The following is a 19,999-nucleotide window of genomic DNA, read 5'->3' on the forward strand; positions in this document are numbered from 1 at the left end:
GTTACACAGCATTGAGTGCTACTAGCTAGCCAGTCATGAATCACACTGCGGAAGAACACCAGAAGATTCTCTAGTCCCAAACTTTCCCCCAGAAATGTGCATCCTGTATTGCCCAGCACACTACTGAACAGTGCAAGCTCATATAAAGTCCGTCATTTCATCACAGGAAAATTATATGACCAGCATTGCTATCCCAAATGGAGTTTCCCACCCATTTAATCCAAACACACTGGTTAAGATAAAACAATAAGATAAATGTATTAACTACCTGAAAAAAAAGTAAGATTTTAAGTGACTACAAGTAAAGAGGCATAAAAGTGAGGATTGGTTACAAAATAAATAAAAGATGAAATGCAACTGACATCTAACTTAACAAGCTAAAAGGGACTTAAAGAAAATATCTTTCTCACCAGATGCTTTGCAGTCCATTGGCAGAGTTTCTTTTCAGCCAGGATCTCTCTGCCCTCCTCCCCCCCCACACACACAAAGTTCAGTTCTTTAGGAGTCATTGATGTCCTTAGCAGAGATGAAGGAGGAGAGTGAGATCAAGCATTTTTCTTCCATCTTTATAATTCAGTTTTTTGTACTAGAGACATCCTTGCTCAGTCATGGTGAAAAACAGTCTCTTGTGGATGTGAATCATCCCTGTGATGGAATGTAAATTTCTTGTTCACACGTTCTCCCCTGCTTGATAATGTTTAGTTAACTAAGTTATAGCCTTGTTGTCTCTGCAAAACTGTTTTGGCCTGCTTTCTAACTCTGGAGCATGTTACAGCAATGTTATAGAGTAGAATCTTATAATTGTACATACAATGATGATACACACATTTTACCAGGACAGTAATGTTCAGCAGACCGAGTTGTCAAATAATACTCACAAGATGTACTTTGTACAAAATATATCATCATAACCTTTTAACAGAGTGATCATAGGGGCCTAGGCTGTCACAAGGCTACTGGGAAAATTGTAATGCATCATTGTACTATGAAAGAAGTCAGACAGAAATAAAATAGGAAAAGCTTGCCAGTACATAACATGTTGCAAGTGGAAACAGAAAGTTTTGGGGGTTATTGGGAGCAGGTTGCAATTCCAGCTAATGGTTGGTGCAATTAAGAAGTCAATCTACCTGGATTAAATTCCTCTCCCCCCCACAAATTATTTTTCTCTCCATGAATCACCTCTGAACCTATGTGAAGAACTGGATGTAATGATCTTCAAAGCAAGAAAGATTCATTAGTACAGGGATTGGCAACCTTTGGCCAGTAGGAGCTGCGATCGGCCGAACCTGCGGACGCAGCAGGTAAACAAACTGCCTTACCCTGGCCGTCTGCATGCCAAAGGTTGCCGATCCCTGAATTAATATATTCCTATGGGCAGTGCAATAGTTGGGAAAATGATATCCATGAGACAACTGACCTTTCTGTTGAATAGGTCAGCATATCTCCAGGTCAAGATTTACAACTATTTGCACCCTTGAGAGGTGCAGAAAGCAGCAGATCACTATAGATTAATCGAGCCCTTTGATATCTTCTTTTTTTTTTAATTCCATTTGAATATTGGATGTTTGTGAAGCAAAAGTATGATTTAATAAAGTGTTACCTTTCAGGAAAAAACTTAATTAGGAGGTGTCTTTCAATTGAATTTCACTTGTTTAATAAATAATATGAAAGGGGAAAAAAGTTTTAGAAAGTTGTGGAATTAATTATTGGTCTTTTCCGTTGCTAATACAGCTATTTTCACTATTAACATGTTTCTCAGAAGTTGCTGGAGACAATTTTAAAAGAAATTCTAACTACTCACTAGCCAAAATCTTGGCTTGTTTGTGTGGGGGTGCTAATGCAGATGGCTAGTCCAAATAGCCTCTTCACAATCCCCGTTGCTTGCCCTTGGAGAGGCTTGGCAAAAGACATGGATAGCACTCCTGTCCTTCATTGCTATATTTTTTCCATCCCACTGCACCTCTGAGTTAGGTCAGGAATTCTCCCTTTATTTGGATATGTTATAATATAACATAAATAATTTATGACTATGTTATGAATGGTGAAAATTAGAGAAAAGATACTTAATTGTTTTAAAAGAATATTGTTCAACTTTATTTAATCAGTGCATTTTTACACAGTATTTTTATCCATTGGAAGCCTACAAATCTGTGAATAGCATTTTAATGCAGTAAAGTTATCCTGTGAAGTTTAGCCAATCTTTGATGGTTTTTTTAATCAGCCATTACTTCAAAGTCTAATTGTCTAATTTACAGCTAGGGTATTAAATCTAAGACAATCATTAATAAATAAGAAACAATACAGCATTTGTCACATGGGAATAAGATCATGCCTTAGATGTGAGATTTAAAACAAAATGGCTTGCAAACTACTACTTGAGAGGCTTTATCTGACAGAATGTTTCCAAGTATTATACTTTGATCATGAATCAGTTAGGAGTCTCTTGAGAGCCAAATAAAAGGTATTGTCTTTTTTTAAAAAATGATGTATTGTGATGTATTTTTCTCTTATTGTGATTAAAGGCCTGATTGAATATGTATGTGAATGTATCAGATCTTGATGTGGTGATTGGTACTGAATACACATCCTAATGCAAGGGGAGTGAGCATCTCCCAGGGCTTTTCCTACTCCCTCTAGCAGCTATGCACTTGTGCATTGACTGTTCTGAGAATATAAGATGAGGACTATTGTTATGGTTTACTACGGTGTGTAGGACTCATTCTATGTTTAGGTTTCCCCCAAACATTTTCTGATCCTATTATTTTCTGTAAATATCCATACCTGACAAAGGACAAAATCACGTTATTATAAGATGACATTTGAATGAATGTTTAAAGATCTGGTGTTTGGGTCTTAAAGAAATAGGATATTCCTGACATGTATATTTTTTCAGTATATTAGTTTTATACAAATTATGTCCCCAGACAAACAAGCCATAGATGGTGGCAATTAAGCAATTAATTTTCTATAGGTAATGTGTCCTAAATAAACAATTTGCTTCCACTAAATTTTGATGTCTTTGCTCATATTAGTATCTTACACCAGTGGTTCTCAAACTTGGGCTGCTGCTTGTTCAGGGAAAGCCCCTTGTGGTCTGGGCTGGTTTGTTTACCTGCCGCATCCGCAGGTTCGGCTGATCGCGGCTCCCACTGGCCGCGGTTCACCGCTCCAGGCCAATGGGGGCTGCAGGAAGCAGCGCGGGCCGAGGGACGTGCTGGCCGTCTTTCCTGCAGCCCCCATTGGCCTGGAGCGGCGAACCACGTCCAGTGGGAACCGCGATCTGCCTGAACCTGCGGACACAGCAGGTAAACAAACCAGCCCAGCCCGTCAGGGGCTTTCCCTGAACAAGCAGCGGCCCAAGTTTGAGAATCACTGCCTTACAGTAATCCCACTGAAATCTAAATTGCTATGTGTGGAGTTCAGGGTGGAGTACAGTGTTTGCCTTTTGGAAGGTATTAAGAGCACCTCTGATCCATGGTACCAATTTCTCGCATAATCTGGCTTTGACACCAAGTTATCTTAACAAAAGTGACATTATTTCTGATCCTGACATGATAGGGCCTCAGTGACTAAGACTGTAAACTAATTGGTCTATTCTGCTTTTGTACTTCTGTGCTTATGTACCACTTGAGTTACATTGTGATGCAAAAACAAATTATAATGGGAAGTATTAGCCCACTTGTCATTTTATATCTCTCCATCTACAGATATTAATAAAATACTGATACTACTTAACATTTTAATAAATAAAAATCTGTGAGTATTCTTAATGTAATCATTTTAGGGAACTAATGGAAATGCAGTAATTTTACTGACACCTATGTCACTTTTTTGTAGGCTTGTTCTCAGTTCTGTCTCTGACTACTTTGCTGCCATGTTTACAAGTGATGTTTGTGAGGCCAAGCAAGAGGAGATCAAAATGGAAGGCATCGACCCTAATGCTCTGTGGGATCTTGTTCAGTTTGCATACACAGGTACTATAATGTATTCATTATGTTTCCCAGAAAGGAGGATATTCATATTTGTTTCCTATGAGTTAACTGGAGGTATATCTTATGTATTTTTCTTATTCAGTATTAATTTAAAACCCTTCATTTAATACGTGATTGGAATATTTAATATCATTCTATTTTTTTAATCGATCATCATTCTGCACCTTAGACTCTGAACTCAAATCTCCAAAACCTATATAGGATCGGGCTTGGTGGGAACTTGGAGTGTCCAGGAAAAGGCATTTTTTAGATAGTCGTAAATGACATTCTACTTAATGTGCCAGGTGTGATCTAGCATTGTATTATCTATCACTGTTGAGAAAAGCACTGTGTATTGGATAATCCTAAAACACAAATGGCCATATGTGGTCAGGATCTATGGCACTTTTTGGAAGTACAGGAGTGTTCTAATGTCCTGGTCAAATTCTATTTACTTTATACTTTAAAAAAAAAATCCTGTTTTAGTTTGAATTGGATACAGTCTTCTTCAATTCCTGGTCTAGCCTTTCAATCTGTTATGTAGTGTTTCTCTATGTTACTGAACAGCTGTGTTTTTCTGAACAGCTGCTGTATTTTATTACTGAGTGAAGTCAAATCATATATATGTATCTCACACACAAAAACAACATTAAAAGAACATTAAGGTTGCAAAGTCAAGCACTCAAAAGACAGGAAATACCAGAATTAAGGTAGTCTGTGCAACTTTAATTTGCCCCCTTTGTGTATGCATACAGCTGTTAATTATGTGATCACATACTGTTTTTTTCTCACAGTGTACCAGCCCCATTCACTCCACAAAATGGACGGTGGTGACTGAATGAGCTGCTATTCAATGTTTGGGTTTTTTTCCTCACTGTTCAATGTGTAGCCCCAGGCACTATTTACTGCACTCTATTCCAAATCTTTTCAGACTATACTATTAATTTCATCGTGGGGTTTTATTTTCCCCATTTTCATCATTGTAATATTTGAGTGCTTCACAAACATTAATGAATTATTTCTAAAGTACTCATGTAAATTCAAGGGATTTTATTATCCCCAATTTACACATGAGGAGGTGAGACACAGAAAGATTATGGTCAAAAGTTCCCACTACTTTTGGGTGTGCAGTATGTGACACATATGCCTGATTTTTCAGCATACTTAGCATTATATAGCACTTTTATGTGATGGTTCCCATGGTACCCAGGACTTCGAGTCACCTTGTTACCCCCCTGCCACAAGTGAGAGAGAGGCTTGCTTGTGCTTAACTGGCTGTCAGCTACTTGACACCTCCACTTCAGCCTGGTAGCCTCCCTCCCAAAAAATCTCCTCTGAGCTATGTCAGCCTTTACTTTGTCTTGAAGGTTAAAAATTGATGTATCCCACTCTTTAAGCCTCTTTGAAGTGTACCCCTGTAGTTCAGCCCCTTCTCTACTGAACAGGCCACAGAAATACCACATTATGTGTACACAGCAGCTTGAATGACTCAACTCAGGATCAGCCCCCCGTACAATACCACCACACTGAGATATATTTATAGGGAAACCAATCGTAAGTTTATTACCAAAGATCAAGATTTAAGAGATTGTGAGCAAGGATGATGAAAACAGAAGGGTTGCATATAATACAAAATCATAACATGATTCCTAGAGACTAAATTTAACAGGCCAACCTCCAGTCTAAATAAATTTCTCACCCTAAATGTCTTCTGCAGTGTTTCAACCAGGGCTAGTTGTGATCATGGATGAATGTAATCACACTGCCCGGTTACTTCCTATGTGCAGGATAAAGTTGTCTTCCTTGGCTTTCTCTTATATTCCAAAAATTAATTGCAACCCAGTGTGTGCAAACTGAGATTTTTCAGCAGCTTATAACTTAGCAAAGTTGTGCATTTTTGTCTCACAAACAGTGGAAGGCATATCCAAGCAAAAAAGGCAACCCTGCACCACATTTCTAGTACTCAACCCAAAGGCTGGGGCTGCTAGACAGCTGGCCAATAAAACTTCTGTAATAACTTTTTTTTTAGATGGGTAAAACATTTTTCCTCTTATATTATTACCTGAAACAGCTCAAACGTTTTAGCTGAAACTTTTTAGAAAAATTCATCCTGAGGCAAATATGTGAGGTTTTTAAGGTCCGGCTTGACAAAGCCCTGGCTGGGATAATTTAGTTGGTGTTGGTTCTGCTTTGAGTAGGGGGTTGGACTAGATGACCTCCTGAGGTTTCTTCCAACCCTAATCTTCTATGATATGGAAAATTGCAGCTGAATAGTGAAAGTTTGTCAAAGAAGTGGGAAGTGTCAGGCAAACATAAATATAGCAGGTGCTACCATCTCTGACTATAAAGCTCGTGTATTAGAGATCAGCTAAGAGTGGAAAGCCAGATCCAAACCCTCTCAAACTTTAGCTAAGTTTAGCTCTGGATCTGAACTTTGGGGCTCAGGCACACCTCTATACACAGGGTCCAATCCTTGGTTCTGAACCCACTCAAACTTTGTGGAAATTTGTATATAAATCAGGATTTTAACTGTACATCTTAGGTCCATTTCAGATAATTAGATATTATATGTTAAATGCTGGCAAATGGTCATTCATTGTCAGAGTCAGTTTAACTTCAAAGTTCCCAAGAGCTTGATTCTTTAAATTGATATGCTAAGGGCTATTGAGTAAGGAGACGGGCAAAGTCTGAAGTGTGAGCTTTCCAGAAGAGACTGCAAAAAGGCCATCAGTATTTTAACAGATTTCCACCATGCTGGTGTCCTTACATCTACAATTTATAAACATACAGGAATATCTTCTGTGGGATGCCCATGTTAGGTTTCCAGTTTGTAGAGAGGCAGTAATTGACTTTACTAACTCCATTTGTCAGAATTAGACAACAAAATCTCCATAATTATATCTGGATATGTGGTACCAAAAATTAAATTAATTTCAGATTTAGTTGCTGTTGTCTGAGACAACGTCTTTACTTGGGGGCAGTTGAGTGTTACAGTAAATCAAGGATGATTATGGGCTTTTAGCAGTTTTTGAAGAAATCTATCAGAACAGAAAAAAGTGATCACACCATACGTGCTGACAGTATAGCACTGCCACTAGTTTTAAACTGGTGTAAACAATTATATGTCCTTGTTATATTAATGTAATCTATCTGCCAGTTTTACAGTGGTTTAGAGTCTAATGAAATTATTTGATCTCTATCACACACTAAAAATTGTAAGCAGTGTTAATAGGTGCCTGAAAACCTGTATTTATAAATAAAAGATCAGTGATTGAGATAAAAGCATCCTCTTATTGATCACTGGCTGCTCTCTTCAATTAAAGTAATAAAACAAAATAATGTTACAACACTTGAAAACTGAACCTCCCAAAAGATGAGTGAATGTGCGTTCATCACAGACACCAAGGTTGATAGCCACATCTATCCAAAAGGGGGACTGCTATCAGTTACTACATCCTCTGATCGATAAAGAGATGCTTTTATCTTAAACATCAAGCCCTTATTGGTATCTCTACAGATTTTCAGCTTCCTAGTAACACTGTTTTTCATAATAACAACTCCTTCATGGGAACTGCACTCTCTACGACTCTGACAAGGGCATGGTCTTTTGGGCAGTTAAATCACTGAGGGCTGCTGAGTGCTCAGCACTTTTGAAATTCAGGACACTTATTTCTAAAAAAATAAGAATTTTTCTCATACCTTACACAAAATGTCCAGTTACTTCAAACCAACAAATTCTGTATCATCTTTTTTTTGAGGGTACACTAAAATTCCTTCACAAAAGTCCTTGCTGGGGTGTATTCAAATGAACTGTTCCTTCTCTCAGTTCATACATATCAATCTGGCTTTCTACAGGATTGGACAGTCAGTAACAATGAAAGGAGAATAAAACCTTATTTACTTCCTGCAGTGGCAAAAAAACCTCATGAACTCATTCTAAATCTTGACTCAGCAGACACAGTCAAATGGCTTCCTTAGGAGATTTATTTTCAACTCTAGAATTTTTCAGTATTGGTCCCCAATTTTGTACACGGGTTAGTGTCTTTGATCAAAAGCTACCTGTTACAATACTGATACATGTATAATCAGAGCTTGTGAGGGGGAGCAAAGCAAAGCTGTTCTTTATCATCCTTATTATATGAATTAATCATTGAACTTTTGCCATTGTTTTTTGATTATCCTCATTTACCTAACTATCTGAGTCTAGATCCACAAAAGGGCTTAGGCACCTAAAGTGGCAGTTAGATACTGAAGTCCAACATTTAGGCACCACAGAGATGCCCCAAATCCCAGCTCAATTCCCACCTAACCCTGTAGGCACTTAATGTCTGATGTGGAGAAGAAATTTGAATTTGGTTTCCCACCTCTCAGGTGAGTGCCCTAACTACGGGACTATAAACTCATTCTCGCTGTTTCCATTCAAGTTTATTTATTTAATTATACAGGTCTACAATTTTTGAGAAGTCGTCTGCTTCAGAGATAAAATGTGCTATTTATTATGTATTTTGATGTGCTGAATTCAAATATGACAATTAAAACAACTGATTGGCTACTGTTTCTAAGATATTTAAGTTTTTACATTTTATGTCTATGTATATTGTGTAGATAGTAGGGTTTTAATCATAAATAGTAAACCTAGGTCTTTTCATGTGTTTATGGTTGCTTTACATGATAATATTTCACTTGTCCTGTTTATGTAACACTTTAAAAATCAGCAAAAGGGTTATATAAATAAAATTTATTATGAAACAAAAGGAAAAAAACTGTTATGTACATAGTTTAGTCCTATTCAGTGTCTACTCGGCGCTTCTTGGCTTGTCTCTTGTATTCATTTAATGGAGCATCTCTTGTCACTGTCAGCAATAGTCTGCAAGCATTGTTGGGCTCCATTTGCCCTGATAGCATTTCCCCATTGTTGCAATGTCCTGGTGAAATCGCTCGCCGTGCTCGTCGCTCACTGCTCCGCAGTTCGGTGGAAAAAAATCTAGATGAGAGTGCAAAAAATGTATCTTTAGTGACATGTTGCATCCAAGGCTTTTGTATGCCTTGAGGAGGTTTTCCACCAACAACCTGTAGTTGTCTGCTTTGTTGTTTCTGAGAAAATTTATTGCCACTAACTGGAAGGCTTTCCATGCCATCTTTTCCTTGCCTCGTAGTGCATGGTCAAATACATCATCTCGAAGAAGTTCACGAATCTGAGGACCAACAAAGACACCTTCCTTTATCTTAGCTTCACTTAACCTTGGAAATTTTCCACGGAGGTACTTGAAAGCTGCTTGTGTTTTGTCAATGGCCTTGACAAAGTTCTTCATCAGACTCAGCTTGATGTGTAAGGGTGGTAACAAAATCTTCCTTGATTCAACAAGTGGTGGATGCTGAACACTTTTCCTCCCAGGCTCCAATGACTGTCGGAGTGGCCAATCTTTCTTGATGTAGTGGGAATCTCTTGCACGACTATCCCATTTGCAGAGAAAACAGCAGTACTTTGTGTATCCAGTCTGCAGACCAAGCAAGAGAGCAACAACCTTCAAATCGCCACAAAGCTGCCACTGATGTTGGTCATAGTTTTTGCCCCTCAAAAGTTGTTTCATGTTGTCATAGGTTTCCTTCATATGGACTGCATGACCAACTGGAATTGATGGCAAAACATTGCCATTATGCAGTAAAACCGCTTTAAGACTCATGATGAATCAATGAACAGTCTCCACTCATCTGGATCGTGAACGATGTTGAGGGCTGCCATCACACCATCGATGTTGTTGCAGGCTACAAGATCACCTTCCATGAAGAAGAATGGGACAAGATCCTTTTGACGGTCACGGAACATGGAAACCCTAACATCACCTGCCAGGAGATTCCACCGCTGTAGTCTGGAGCCCAACAGCTCTGCTTTACTCTTGGGTAGTTCCAAATCCCTGACAAGGTCATTCAATTCACCTTGTGTTATGAGGTGTGGTTCAGAGGAGGAGGATGGAAGAAAATGTGGGTCCTGTGACATTGATGGTTCAGGACCAGAAGTTTCATCCTCTTCCTCTTCCTCGTCTGACTCAAGTGAGAATGATTCTGGTGCATCAGGAACTGGCAGTCCTTCTCCTTGGGGTACTGGGCCTATAGCTGATGGAATATTTGGGTAATGCACAGTCTACTTTTTCTTCTTTGACACACCTTTCCCAACTGGAGGCACCATGCAGAAGTACCAATTGCTGGTATGATCTGTTGGCTCTCTCCAAATCATTGGCACTGCAAAAGGCATAGATTTCCTTTTCCTGTTCAACCACTGGCGAAGATATGTTGCACAAGTGTTGCAGCATATGTGTGGGGCCCACCTCTTGTCCTGATCTCCAATTTTGCAGCCAAAATAAAGGTGATAGGCTTTCTTAACCAGAGTGGTTATACTGCGCTTTTGTGATGCAAAAGTCACTTCACCACAAACATAGCAGACGTTATCTGCACTGTTCACACAAGTACGAGGCATCTCTGCTCACTTTGGCTAAACAGAATTGTGTCCCTTTGCAAAATCAAAACTGACAAATAAGAGAGCACGATGCTGTATGATTTCTAGAGCTGATATAGGGCAATTTGTTCAGCAGAGTGATGTAAGCTTTGTTATGATTGCATCATCCATGACTTCTAGGAATAACATGATGCAATTCATATCATGTATGATGCAATACCAGCTTCAGATTGCATCATTCATTGTTTTGCCTAAAAAGCAAGTACTGTACAAACCCAGTCATAGATTTATTCATAGATCCAGTCAAAGATATATTTTAGTCATTTCTGGTTTAAATTGAGATCCCTTCCCTTTATAACTCACTTATCCTTCACCATTCCCAAGTCAAGGGTCGTATATACTGACCCAATAGCATATCTTGAAAACTAGAGCCAATCAACAATTTTAAGCATCATTTTCGTTCTCAGTGACCCAGAATTAGTAAAGTTTGACTACATTTATTTCAGAAGCATTTTGGCTGTAGAGCAGTGTTATTGATACACGGTGGAATAGCTTCAACAGAAGACATTGAGAGCACCCTTATCAAAATAGCCCATGGTCAAGTGGTTATGGCACCTCTCCTTAGACGTGGGATATTCCAGTTCAAATTCCTACTCCAACATCCTTGGTGAGTGTCTTAACTACTGGGCTAAAAGTTATGGGGGGCGGGGGGGAGGACTGCAGTATTATTCCTTGAAAAAAAAAAAAAAAAAAAACGACTTAGGCATCTAACTCCAGGAGAGGGTTCACGGCTCAGAAGCCCAAGCAGAGATAGGCACCTAACTCCATAAGAGGGGTGGTGCTTAGGCCACATCACAGTCCTCAGCATTTCCTACTGGCTCCTTGCTTAGCATTCTGGCTTTTGTAGATCCCATTCTTAGGCACCTATCTCTCCCCATGTATTGTACAGGGAGTGGGTCTAGCCTGTAAGAGACTGCTTCACCTTGTGCCACACTGCCAGAACTGAGATCAGCAGAGACATGCAAGAGGGAACACCTTTGGTGTAAATCAGAAGGGGCTAGTGGCAGAGTGTTCTCTGTGAATGTCCCCCAGGATGAAGGTTCTTTATCTTTCTTGGTGTAATGGTCCCTCCCTCTCGAGTCTGGAGGGAGGTCACTCCATTTCCTCATAGCTGACTCCAACAGTCGGGTTTCTGGCCCTGTGGGTGGGACAGCACCTTTAGGCTGGGCCAGACAGTAAAGGAACAGTGTATGGGTTCTGGTCCTCTGGGCGGGGCAAAGCAATAGTCTATGGCCACAGCTTTAGGCCTCAGGTTGATCACCGGTCCCAGGTGTGAGAGGAAATTGTGAAGGGGGGGGAGTAAGGGGACCCAGCCTAGCTCCCTAACAGTGTCAGGTAGTCCTGCCACTGGGTCAGCTGGGAAACAACCAAAACATGCTGCCTCTTTTCCTGGCAGCACAACTGGATCAATGTCTGGTTCCCATGGGCTACTTTCTACTTTCTGCTTTCACCAGCGTTGCTCTGCTGGCAACGAGATCTCTCTTGCTGCTTCATAATCGGCTGATGTCGGCTCTAGCAAAACCTCCCTGCCCTCAGCCTCCTTCATTGGCACGGCACTGCATGGCTCAGCAACTGGTCTGGGAACCCACAGAGGGATCCAGACATCCCACTCCTTCCCTGGCCCAGCAAAAACTGAGCTAATGGTCCCTCTCTTTATACTTTCTGTCCGCCCCAGTGTTTCCGGTATGGGAGGAAGGGCATGTTTGGCTGTGCCCAGCCGAAGGCATGTAATGGTCCCTCCCTCTCAGGTCCAGTGGGAGGCAACTCTGCCTTACTACCCCTGGTCTAAATTAGCCTGAATCTGTTGACCTTCAAGGATGCTTCAAGGTTTACCTGTTTGTTTGTTTGTTTGTTTGTTTGTTTGTTTGTTTGTTTGTTTGTTTGATTGTTTGATTGAGCCATTTGAAAATGGAGGGGAAATATAAGAGTGGGGAATTGTTTGAATGATGGGGATGGGAAACAATAACTTTCAGTACATAAGGAATGAAGGACTGAGCCTTAATAACTCACAGTTCATGTGCTTAAGTATATTAAGTAAAGCAGTATATAATGTTTGCCAGATTTTGAAAGTTGCTGTACTGTATGTGTGCAACGTGTTAGTCTGACGATTTATTGACTTTTTATTTTGATAATGACCAATCCTTGCCAACATATTAATTGTTTTCTTAAATGTATTATTTTATTTAAAATAACTGTAGTGCTTGGTTATAAAGAAAAAGTCATCATTAAATTATCTTCTCTGTGAATCTCCTGTATAGATAGACACTAGCATCATGAGATACTGTGAAAATGTACCATGTTCACTGATGTATAAGTAAATAGAGTTCTAAAAAAATTGCAAGGTGGAATTGCAAGGTTACCAGCAGAGCATCAAGTTCTGCACAGAATTGATAAGGGCATGGCTTAAATAAAGGGAGCTGTCCATCTAGTAGTGCTTGGAAGATGGGTAGGAAATTAAACTGCCAAACAACAAACCTTTAATGATAGTGAAGTGTGTTAATATTGCTGTGAACAAGCAATGTCTGGAGCAAAATTAATTAAAATCTTAGTATGTAATATGTATCCTTAAAATGGAACTTGCTCAGTGCAGAAAGCATGAAGAAAATATATACAAATATAAGCTATAATGTTTTTATTGAGTAATTTTTTTCACCAACAACCATTTGTAATTGAATAATTTATATATTTTTTGTAAGAAATTCTCTTTTATAATGGAATCATCACACATTATTTTATTATCTAAAATAAGTAGAGTTTTCATTGCAAAGTAAACTAAATTATAGTTTCATTAGAACTGCAAGTTTAATTCAAATTATATATATTATGCAAGTGCATTAGTAAAGTATTGCTGTAATTTACAGTTTTTTTCTCTAGAATACTAATTACTCAGTCTTCAAATCAGTAGTTTATATTAGATTGCTTGCAATTTTTAATGGATGTGTTTTACTGTACTACTTATGGGGAAAACATCATATGTAGTGGGAAAACATGGTTCCTAAAAGCATCATAATGTTTAACTTGTTATAAGATAATACTTGTCACAAAGAAAATACCAGAAATATTTTAAACACAGAATTGATGGGTTTGATTTTATTTAAATAGAAATCTTGGACGTATTATATGGAAATAATCTGCATGTTACGTGTGTGTTGTTAAATAATAATTTGTGTTATCTTTATAAATGAGTATTTGTTAGCATTTGTGTGAAAGGTATAGGGGCACGGTGACTTTTCAGAATATTGCAAGACAATCTCCAAAAGTAAGGTTACGTCCAGACTACCTGCCGAATTGGCGGGTAGTAATCGATCAATCAGGGATTGATATATCACATCTCGTCTAGATGCGATATATCGATCCCCGAACGCGCTCCCGTTGACTCCGGAACTCGACCAGGGAGAGCGGTGGTAGCGGAGTCGATGGGGGAGCCGTGGCCGTCGATCCCATGCCATGAGGACCTGAGGTAAGTCAAAATAAGATACGTCAACTTCAGCTACGCTATTCCCATAGCTGAAGTTGCGTATCATACATCAACCCACCCTAGTGTAGACCAGCCCTAAGAATGCATTGAACACCAGAATGGTTACATGGAATAAAAAGTTAAACTCCTTTTCCTATAATCTAAAGCAGTATGTATTTGCTCTAATCCTACCTCTGCTGTCTCTGTAATTGATATGAAAACACAGTCTGGTCAACAGCACTTCCTTAGATACATCCTTTACTCCATTTACTTGTGGCTTTATTGTCTTTATTTCACAGACAACTGCCTGTAAGCAACATTGTGGATTTTTTATAGCTGGCCATCTATCTCTAAATAAAAAGATGACATTGCCATAATAATTTGTCTATCTAGAATCATTGTGAATCCCTACAAATATGGTGCAAAATGTTCTTGCCAAATTATGCACTTACCTAATTTGTATAGTATGTCAATCCCAATGTTCAAAAAGGTTTGTGTTTAAAGTAATCTAATCTTACAGTGAATGTTGTGTTGGACCAATAGGAAACACAAACATTCAATGAGTTCATGTCCTTTCATGCAGTTTTGCTTTAGTTCAGTAGTTCATTGAAACTGCAAGTGGACTAGATTTAATATCTGATGTAGTAGAACTCTGATCTAAGGAAAACAAGCTTCCCCTTTTATACCTGGGCTATATTTATTATTTGAGCCAAATTATAGAATTAAGTGACAGATGCCAATAACTGGGGGAATCTCAGAGTGAATATCTATTTGCAGTAGGTACACAAGAAATAAGGCCTCATTTTTCAAGCAACAAGAGAACTCTGATCTATGGGGATTTTTTTTCTTTCTAAGGCTAGATCCTGCATCCAACCCATTGACTTCTTATGTTACATTGTGTAGCGCACAGTGGCTTTAGTGGGCCTCTTCTTGGATTTAGGAGTTGACATGAGTAGATAACAAAATTACTTCGTAAAAAGCTCCTAGGGCAATGAACACACTCCAATCAAGCCACTTCTGGTTCAGCAAAAACAACAAGGAGCCCTTGTGGCACCTTAGAGACTAACAAATTTATTTGGGCATAAGCTTTCATAAATTTGTTAGTCTCTAAGGTGCCACAAGGACTCCTCATTGTTTTTGCTGATACAGACTAATAAGGCTACATCTCTGAAACTTCTGGTTCAGTTATCAAGTTAAAACTAATGATGATTTACAATCCTCTTGCAGTTCAATTTGAGCAGTGTGCAGAATGCTATCTTTAGCCTCATTTTCTGGAGTATTAGCCCTTTCTTGACCTTACAACTAAGTTTTTCTTCATTTTCGGTCATGTTGAAACATTTTAGAGGAGAGTGGAGATAGATATAGGGTCTTTTGAAGCCTATACTAATTGTCTTTGGATTCAGTTGGAACATAAAAATTGCCATACTAGATCAGACCCAAGATTTCACACTCTGGGATCTAGGGGTCCTGTCCTGGGATCCAGGGACAGGCCAGGTGTCAGAACTGGGGTCAGAGTCTGTGGACAAATCAAATCAGGATCATAGTCAGAGTCAGGAAGCAGGCCAAAGGTTGAAGATGGATTGAAGTCAGTTCAAGTCTCTGGGCATCAGGAGGTAGGTGCAGGGCTGGAACTGGTCAGGATGGGACATGGACAAGGCTAAGGGGGCTGGAAGAAGGCCCAGGCAAGACTTGGGGCAGGAACAGGAACCAGACCAAGAGCAGGCTGGTCTGTCACACTGTGAAGTAGCAGGAGGACTCATGGCCAGGTAGTGCTGTTGCACCAACCAACTTGCAGCTCTGGCAGGGTCAGTAAAATACCTGTGTGTGGAGGTCATCTGACCCAGTCCCTGCCCATGGATATGCTGCTGCAGCATGTCTGAAGGCTGAGGCATTGCAGACTCTGCTTACAGGCTGAGTCCCTGCAGTTGAGTTGCTGGTGCATGCCTGAGTGATGAGACATTGCAGGGTCTGTTGGAGGGATGAAGCATTGCAGCTGAGCTAACAGACCTGGTCTGGCTATGGGTTTGCCTAACACAAGTTCTATCTAGTTCAGTATCCTGTCTCTGACAATAGTCAGTAGAGGAGAAGGATAGTGCTCATCCATTATATGAAGGGGTTCAGGGATACCAGAACAAGTGATGATCCTGATATATTTTTTTAAAATCTGTAATCCGTTTGTAAACTCTTTAATGGTAAATATAATATACAAATTTATAACAAAGGGGAAAATATATGCTTCAAATTTAATTCTGGCTAAATTAGCAAGAACAACTTTGGATTTCAATGGGAGTTTCACCTCTTATGTCAGGACTTAATTTGGTCCTTTGAATATAGCCTTCTTACTGCAGCATTACTGTATTTTATAACTAATTCTTTAGAATGCTTTGTACGATGAGATCCACCTGGAAAGTAAGTAGAAATGTTATTTAAATGGAAGAATCTTTTATAGTTACAAATGCTATGCTAAGGAATAGGGGGCTCTAGTTAACTTTGGGGTTTACTCATATCAAACCAGCATTCAACTGTTTAGGAATTGAATGTGAATGTATTTAGGTGACAATGGGAAACAAATATTATATAGCTTAATGATTTACAGTAACTTATTCTTCTAATTTGCCTTCTGTATTCACTAGAGTAAGACACAGATGCAGCCATGTCTTATTCATTACAGAGAATATGTGAACCTGTTTAATCCTGTAATCATAGAATTATACAAATGTAGAGCTGGAAAGGACCTTGAATGTCTATACTAATGTTACCCTTGGAAGTAGGAAGAGTAGATTGCCTTAAGAAAGATACTTGACTACAAAAGGCCATGAACTGATGAATTGAAATGCCCTGCACAGAATTGTATCCTAGTGTTTCTTGAATCGTTTTGATAAAGGGCACTGTTCCTTTCAATTTTCTTCAAGTCTTGCATTCTCTTACACTACCAATGCCACTAAGCATACACATGTGTGCATATACAGGATAGAGAATGCTGATTCCCCACCCCCCCACACACTGATGGTGAATGAATAAATAGCCTTCTAAAACAATGAGTGATTAATTTAATTCTTTTCCCAAAAAATACAGCTGATTGTTCCACCCATCTGTGTGGGATATTAACTATACTAGTTTTCTTTTAAGTAATTAATTGGGATTTTTTACATTAATAAAAAGGATGCATATCCAAAATATCTAGATGCCTCTGACACCACTTACAAGAATAGAAAAAAAATTAAACAGCAGCTTAACTCTGACTGACAAAAAATATTAAGCCCCCTATAAAAACTAAACTGCAGAATTACCTTCCTTTCCACACAGATATAACATCCAACAAAACCCATTGTCTGCAACAGCTCACAAGAACAGGATGACCAGGGAGGGGAATTTGGTCCAGAACTGAGGCACCTCTGAACTGCGTACATACTACCACCATTATCTTTTTTTTAATACAAGAGGTATCCAGTTGATCACAGCTGCAGCATGGTGGCATGTAGGGAGTTGCAATCTCTCATGTAGAAAGGTCCCAAGATATCTATAGCATTATAGGTTAAACCTAACTCGTTAAAATTGAAGACAGTTGGCAGTTTTTCAGAGACTTTATTAAGGGCACAAGAACAAACTATCCCACTGTGTAGGAAACATAGGCATTATGGCAAGAGGCTTAACCAGGAGACCTTCAATGATCTAAAATTTAAAAAAAAAGAAGAAGAAAAAGAGTCCTACAAAAAGTGGAAACTTGGTCAAACCACAAAGGATGAATATAAACAAATAACACAAGTATGTAGGGAGAAAATTAGAAAAGCCAAGGCACAAAATGAGATAAAACTAGCTAGAGACATAAAAGGAAACAAGAAAACATTCTACAAATATATTAAAAGCAGGAGGAAGACCAAGGATAAAGTAGGTCTGTTACTCAATGATGGAGAAAAGACAATAACAGAAAATGTGGAAATGGCAGAGGTGCTTATTGACTTCTTTGTTTCGGTTTTCACCAAGAAGGTTGGTGGTGATGGGACGTCTAAAATAGTGAATGCCAGTGAGAATGAGGTAGGATCAGAGTCTAAAATAGGGAAAGAACAAGTCAAAAATTACTTAGACAACTTAGATGTCTTCAAATCACCAAGGCCTGATGAAATGCATCCTAGAATACACAAGGACCTTACTGAGGAGATATCTGAGCCATTAGCAATTATCTTTGAAAAGTCATGGAAGACGGGAGACATTCCAGAAGTCTGGAAAAGGGCAAATATAGTGCCCATCTAAAAAAAGGGAAATAAGGGCAACCCGGAGAATTACAGACCAGTCAGCTTAACTTCTGTACCTGGAAAGATAATGGAGCAAATAATTAAGCAATCAATTTGCAAACATCTAGAAGATAATAAGGTGATAAGTAACAGTCAGCATGGATTTGTCAAGAACAGCTCTTGTCAAAGCAACCTGTTATCTTTCTTTGACACGGTAACAAGCCTTGTAGATCGGGGGGAAGCGGTAGATGTGGAATATCTTTCCTTTAGTAAGGTTTTTGATACTGTCTCCCATGACCTTTCTATAAAAAAAACTAGGGAAATACAACCTAGATGGAGCTGTGTGCATAATTGATTGGAAAATCATTCCCAGAGAGTAGTTATCAGTGTTTCACAGTCATGCTGGAAGGACATAATGAGTGGGGTCCTGCAGGGATCGGTTCTGGTCCAGTTTTGTTCAATACCTTCAGCAATGATTTAGATAATGGCATAGAGAGTACACTTATAAAGCTTTCGGATGATAGCAAGCTGGGAGGGATTGCAAGTGCTTTGGAAGATAGGATTATAATTCAAAATGATTGGGACAAATTGAAGAAATGGTCTGAAGTAAATAGGATGAAATTCAATAAGGACAAATGCAAAGTACTCCACTTAGGAAGGAACAATCAATTGCACACCTACAAAATGGGAAATGACTGCCTAGGAAGGAGTACTGCGGAAAAAGATCTGGGCGTCATAGTGGATCACAAGCTAAATATGAGTCAACATTGTAATGCTGTTGCAAAAATAGCAAACATCATTCTGGGATGTATTAGCAGAAGTATTGTAAGCAGAACATGAGAAGAATTCTTCTGGTCTACTCTGCTGTGAGTAGGCCTCAACTGGAGTATTGTGTCCATTTCTGGGTGCCACATTTCAAGAAAGATGTGGACACATTGGAGAAAGTCCAGAGAAGACAAAAAAAATGATTAAAGGTCTAGAAAACATGACCTATGAGGGAAGATTGAAAAAAATTGGGTTTGTTTAGTCTGGAGAAGAGAAGACTGAGAGGGGACTTGATAACAGTTTTCAAGTACATAAAAGGTTGCTACAAGGAGGAGAGAGAAAAAATGTTGTTTTTAACCTCTGAGGATAGGATGGAAGCACTGTGCTTAAATTGCAGCAAGGGCGGCTTAGGTTGGAGATTAGGGAAAATGTCCTAACTGTCACAGTGGTTAAGCACTGGAATAAATTGCCTAGGGAGGTGATTGAATTTCCATCATTGGGGATTTTTTAAGATCAAGTTGGCCAAACACCTCTCAAGGATAGTCTAGATCAGGGATCAGCAACCTCTGGCATGCGGCTCACCAGGGTAAGCACCCTGGTCGCCGGGTCAGTTTGTTTATCTGCCAAGTCGGCAGGTTCGGCTGATCGCAACTCCCACTGGCTGCAGTTCGCTGTCCCAGGCCAATGGGGGCGGCAGGAAGCCGCGGCCAGTACATCCCTCACCCGCGCCGCTTCCCACCACCCCCATTGGCCTGCGACGGCAAACCACAGCCAGTGGGAGCTGCGATCGGCCGAACCTGCCAACGCAGCAGGTAAACAAACTGGCCTGGCCTGCCAGGGTGCTTATCCTGGCGAGCCGCGTGCCAGAGGTTGCCAACCCCGGTCTAGATAATAGTCCTGCCTTGAGTGCAGGAGACTGGACTAGATGATCTCTTGAGATCCCTTCTAGTTCTATAATTCTATGAAAATCAATCCAGAAGCAAACAGACAGCCAGTGCAGATCAAGGATCATGTGTTGCCACAATGAAGCACAGTCCAATAAGCAAATTACTGCATTCTG

General features: G+C 39.5%; 1 protein-coding gene across 2 annotated transcripts in view; it reads left to right on the plus strand.

Annotated features, from left to right (window-relative positions):
• The window catches only part of KLHL1 (kelch like family member 1), a 400,838-nt gene that overhangs the window by 151,093 nt on the left and 229,746 nt on the right, over nt 1–19,999 (plus strand). For both annotated transcript variants that reach the window (XM_054013522.1, XM_054013532.1), the window contains one exon: nt 3,838–3,974. In XM_054013522.1, the coding sequence (XP_053869497.1) occupies nt 3,838–3,974 (137 nt within the window). The remainder of the gene's footprint in view (nt 1–3,837; nt 3,975–19,999) is intronic.

Source organism: Malaclemys terrapin, chromosome 1, assembly GCF_027887155.1.
Source record: "Malaclemys terrapin pileata isolate rMalTer1 chromosome 1, rMalTer1.hap1, whole genome shotgun sequence".
Classification (NCBI taxonomy): Eukaryota; Metazoa; Chordata; order Testudines; family Emydidae; genus Malaclemys; species Malaclemys terrapin.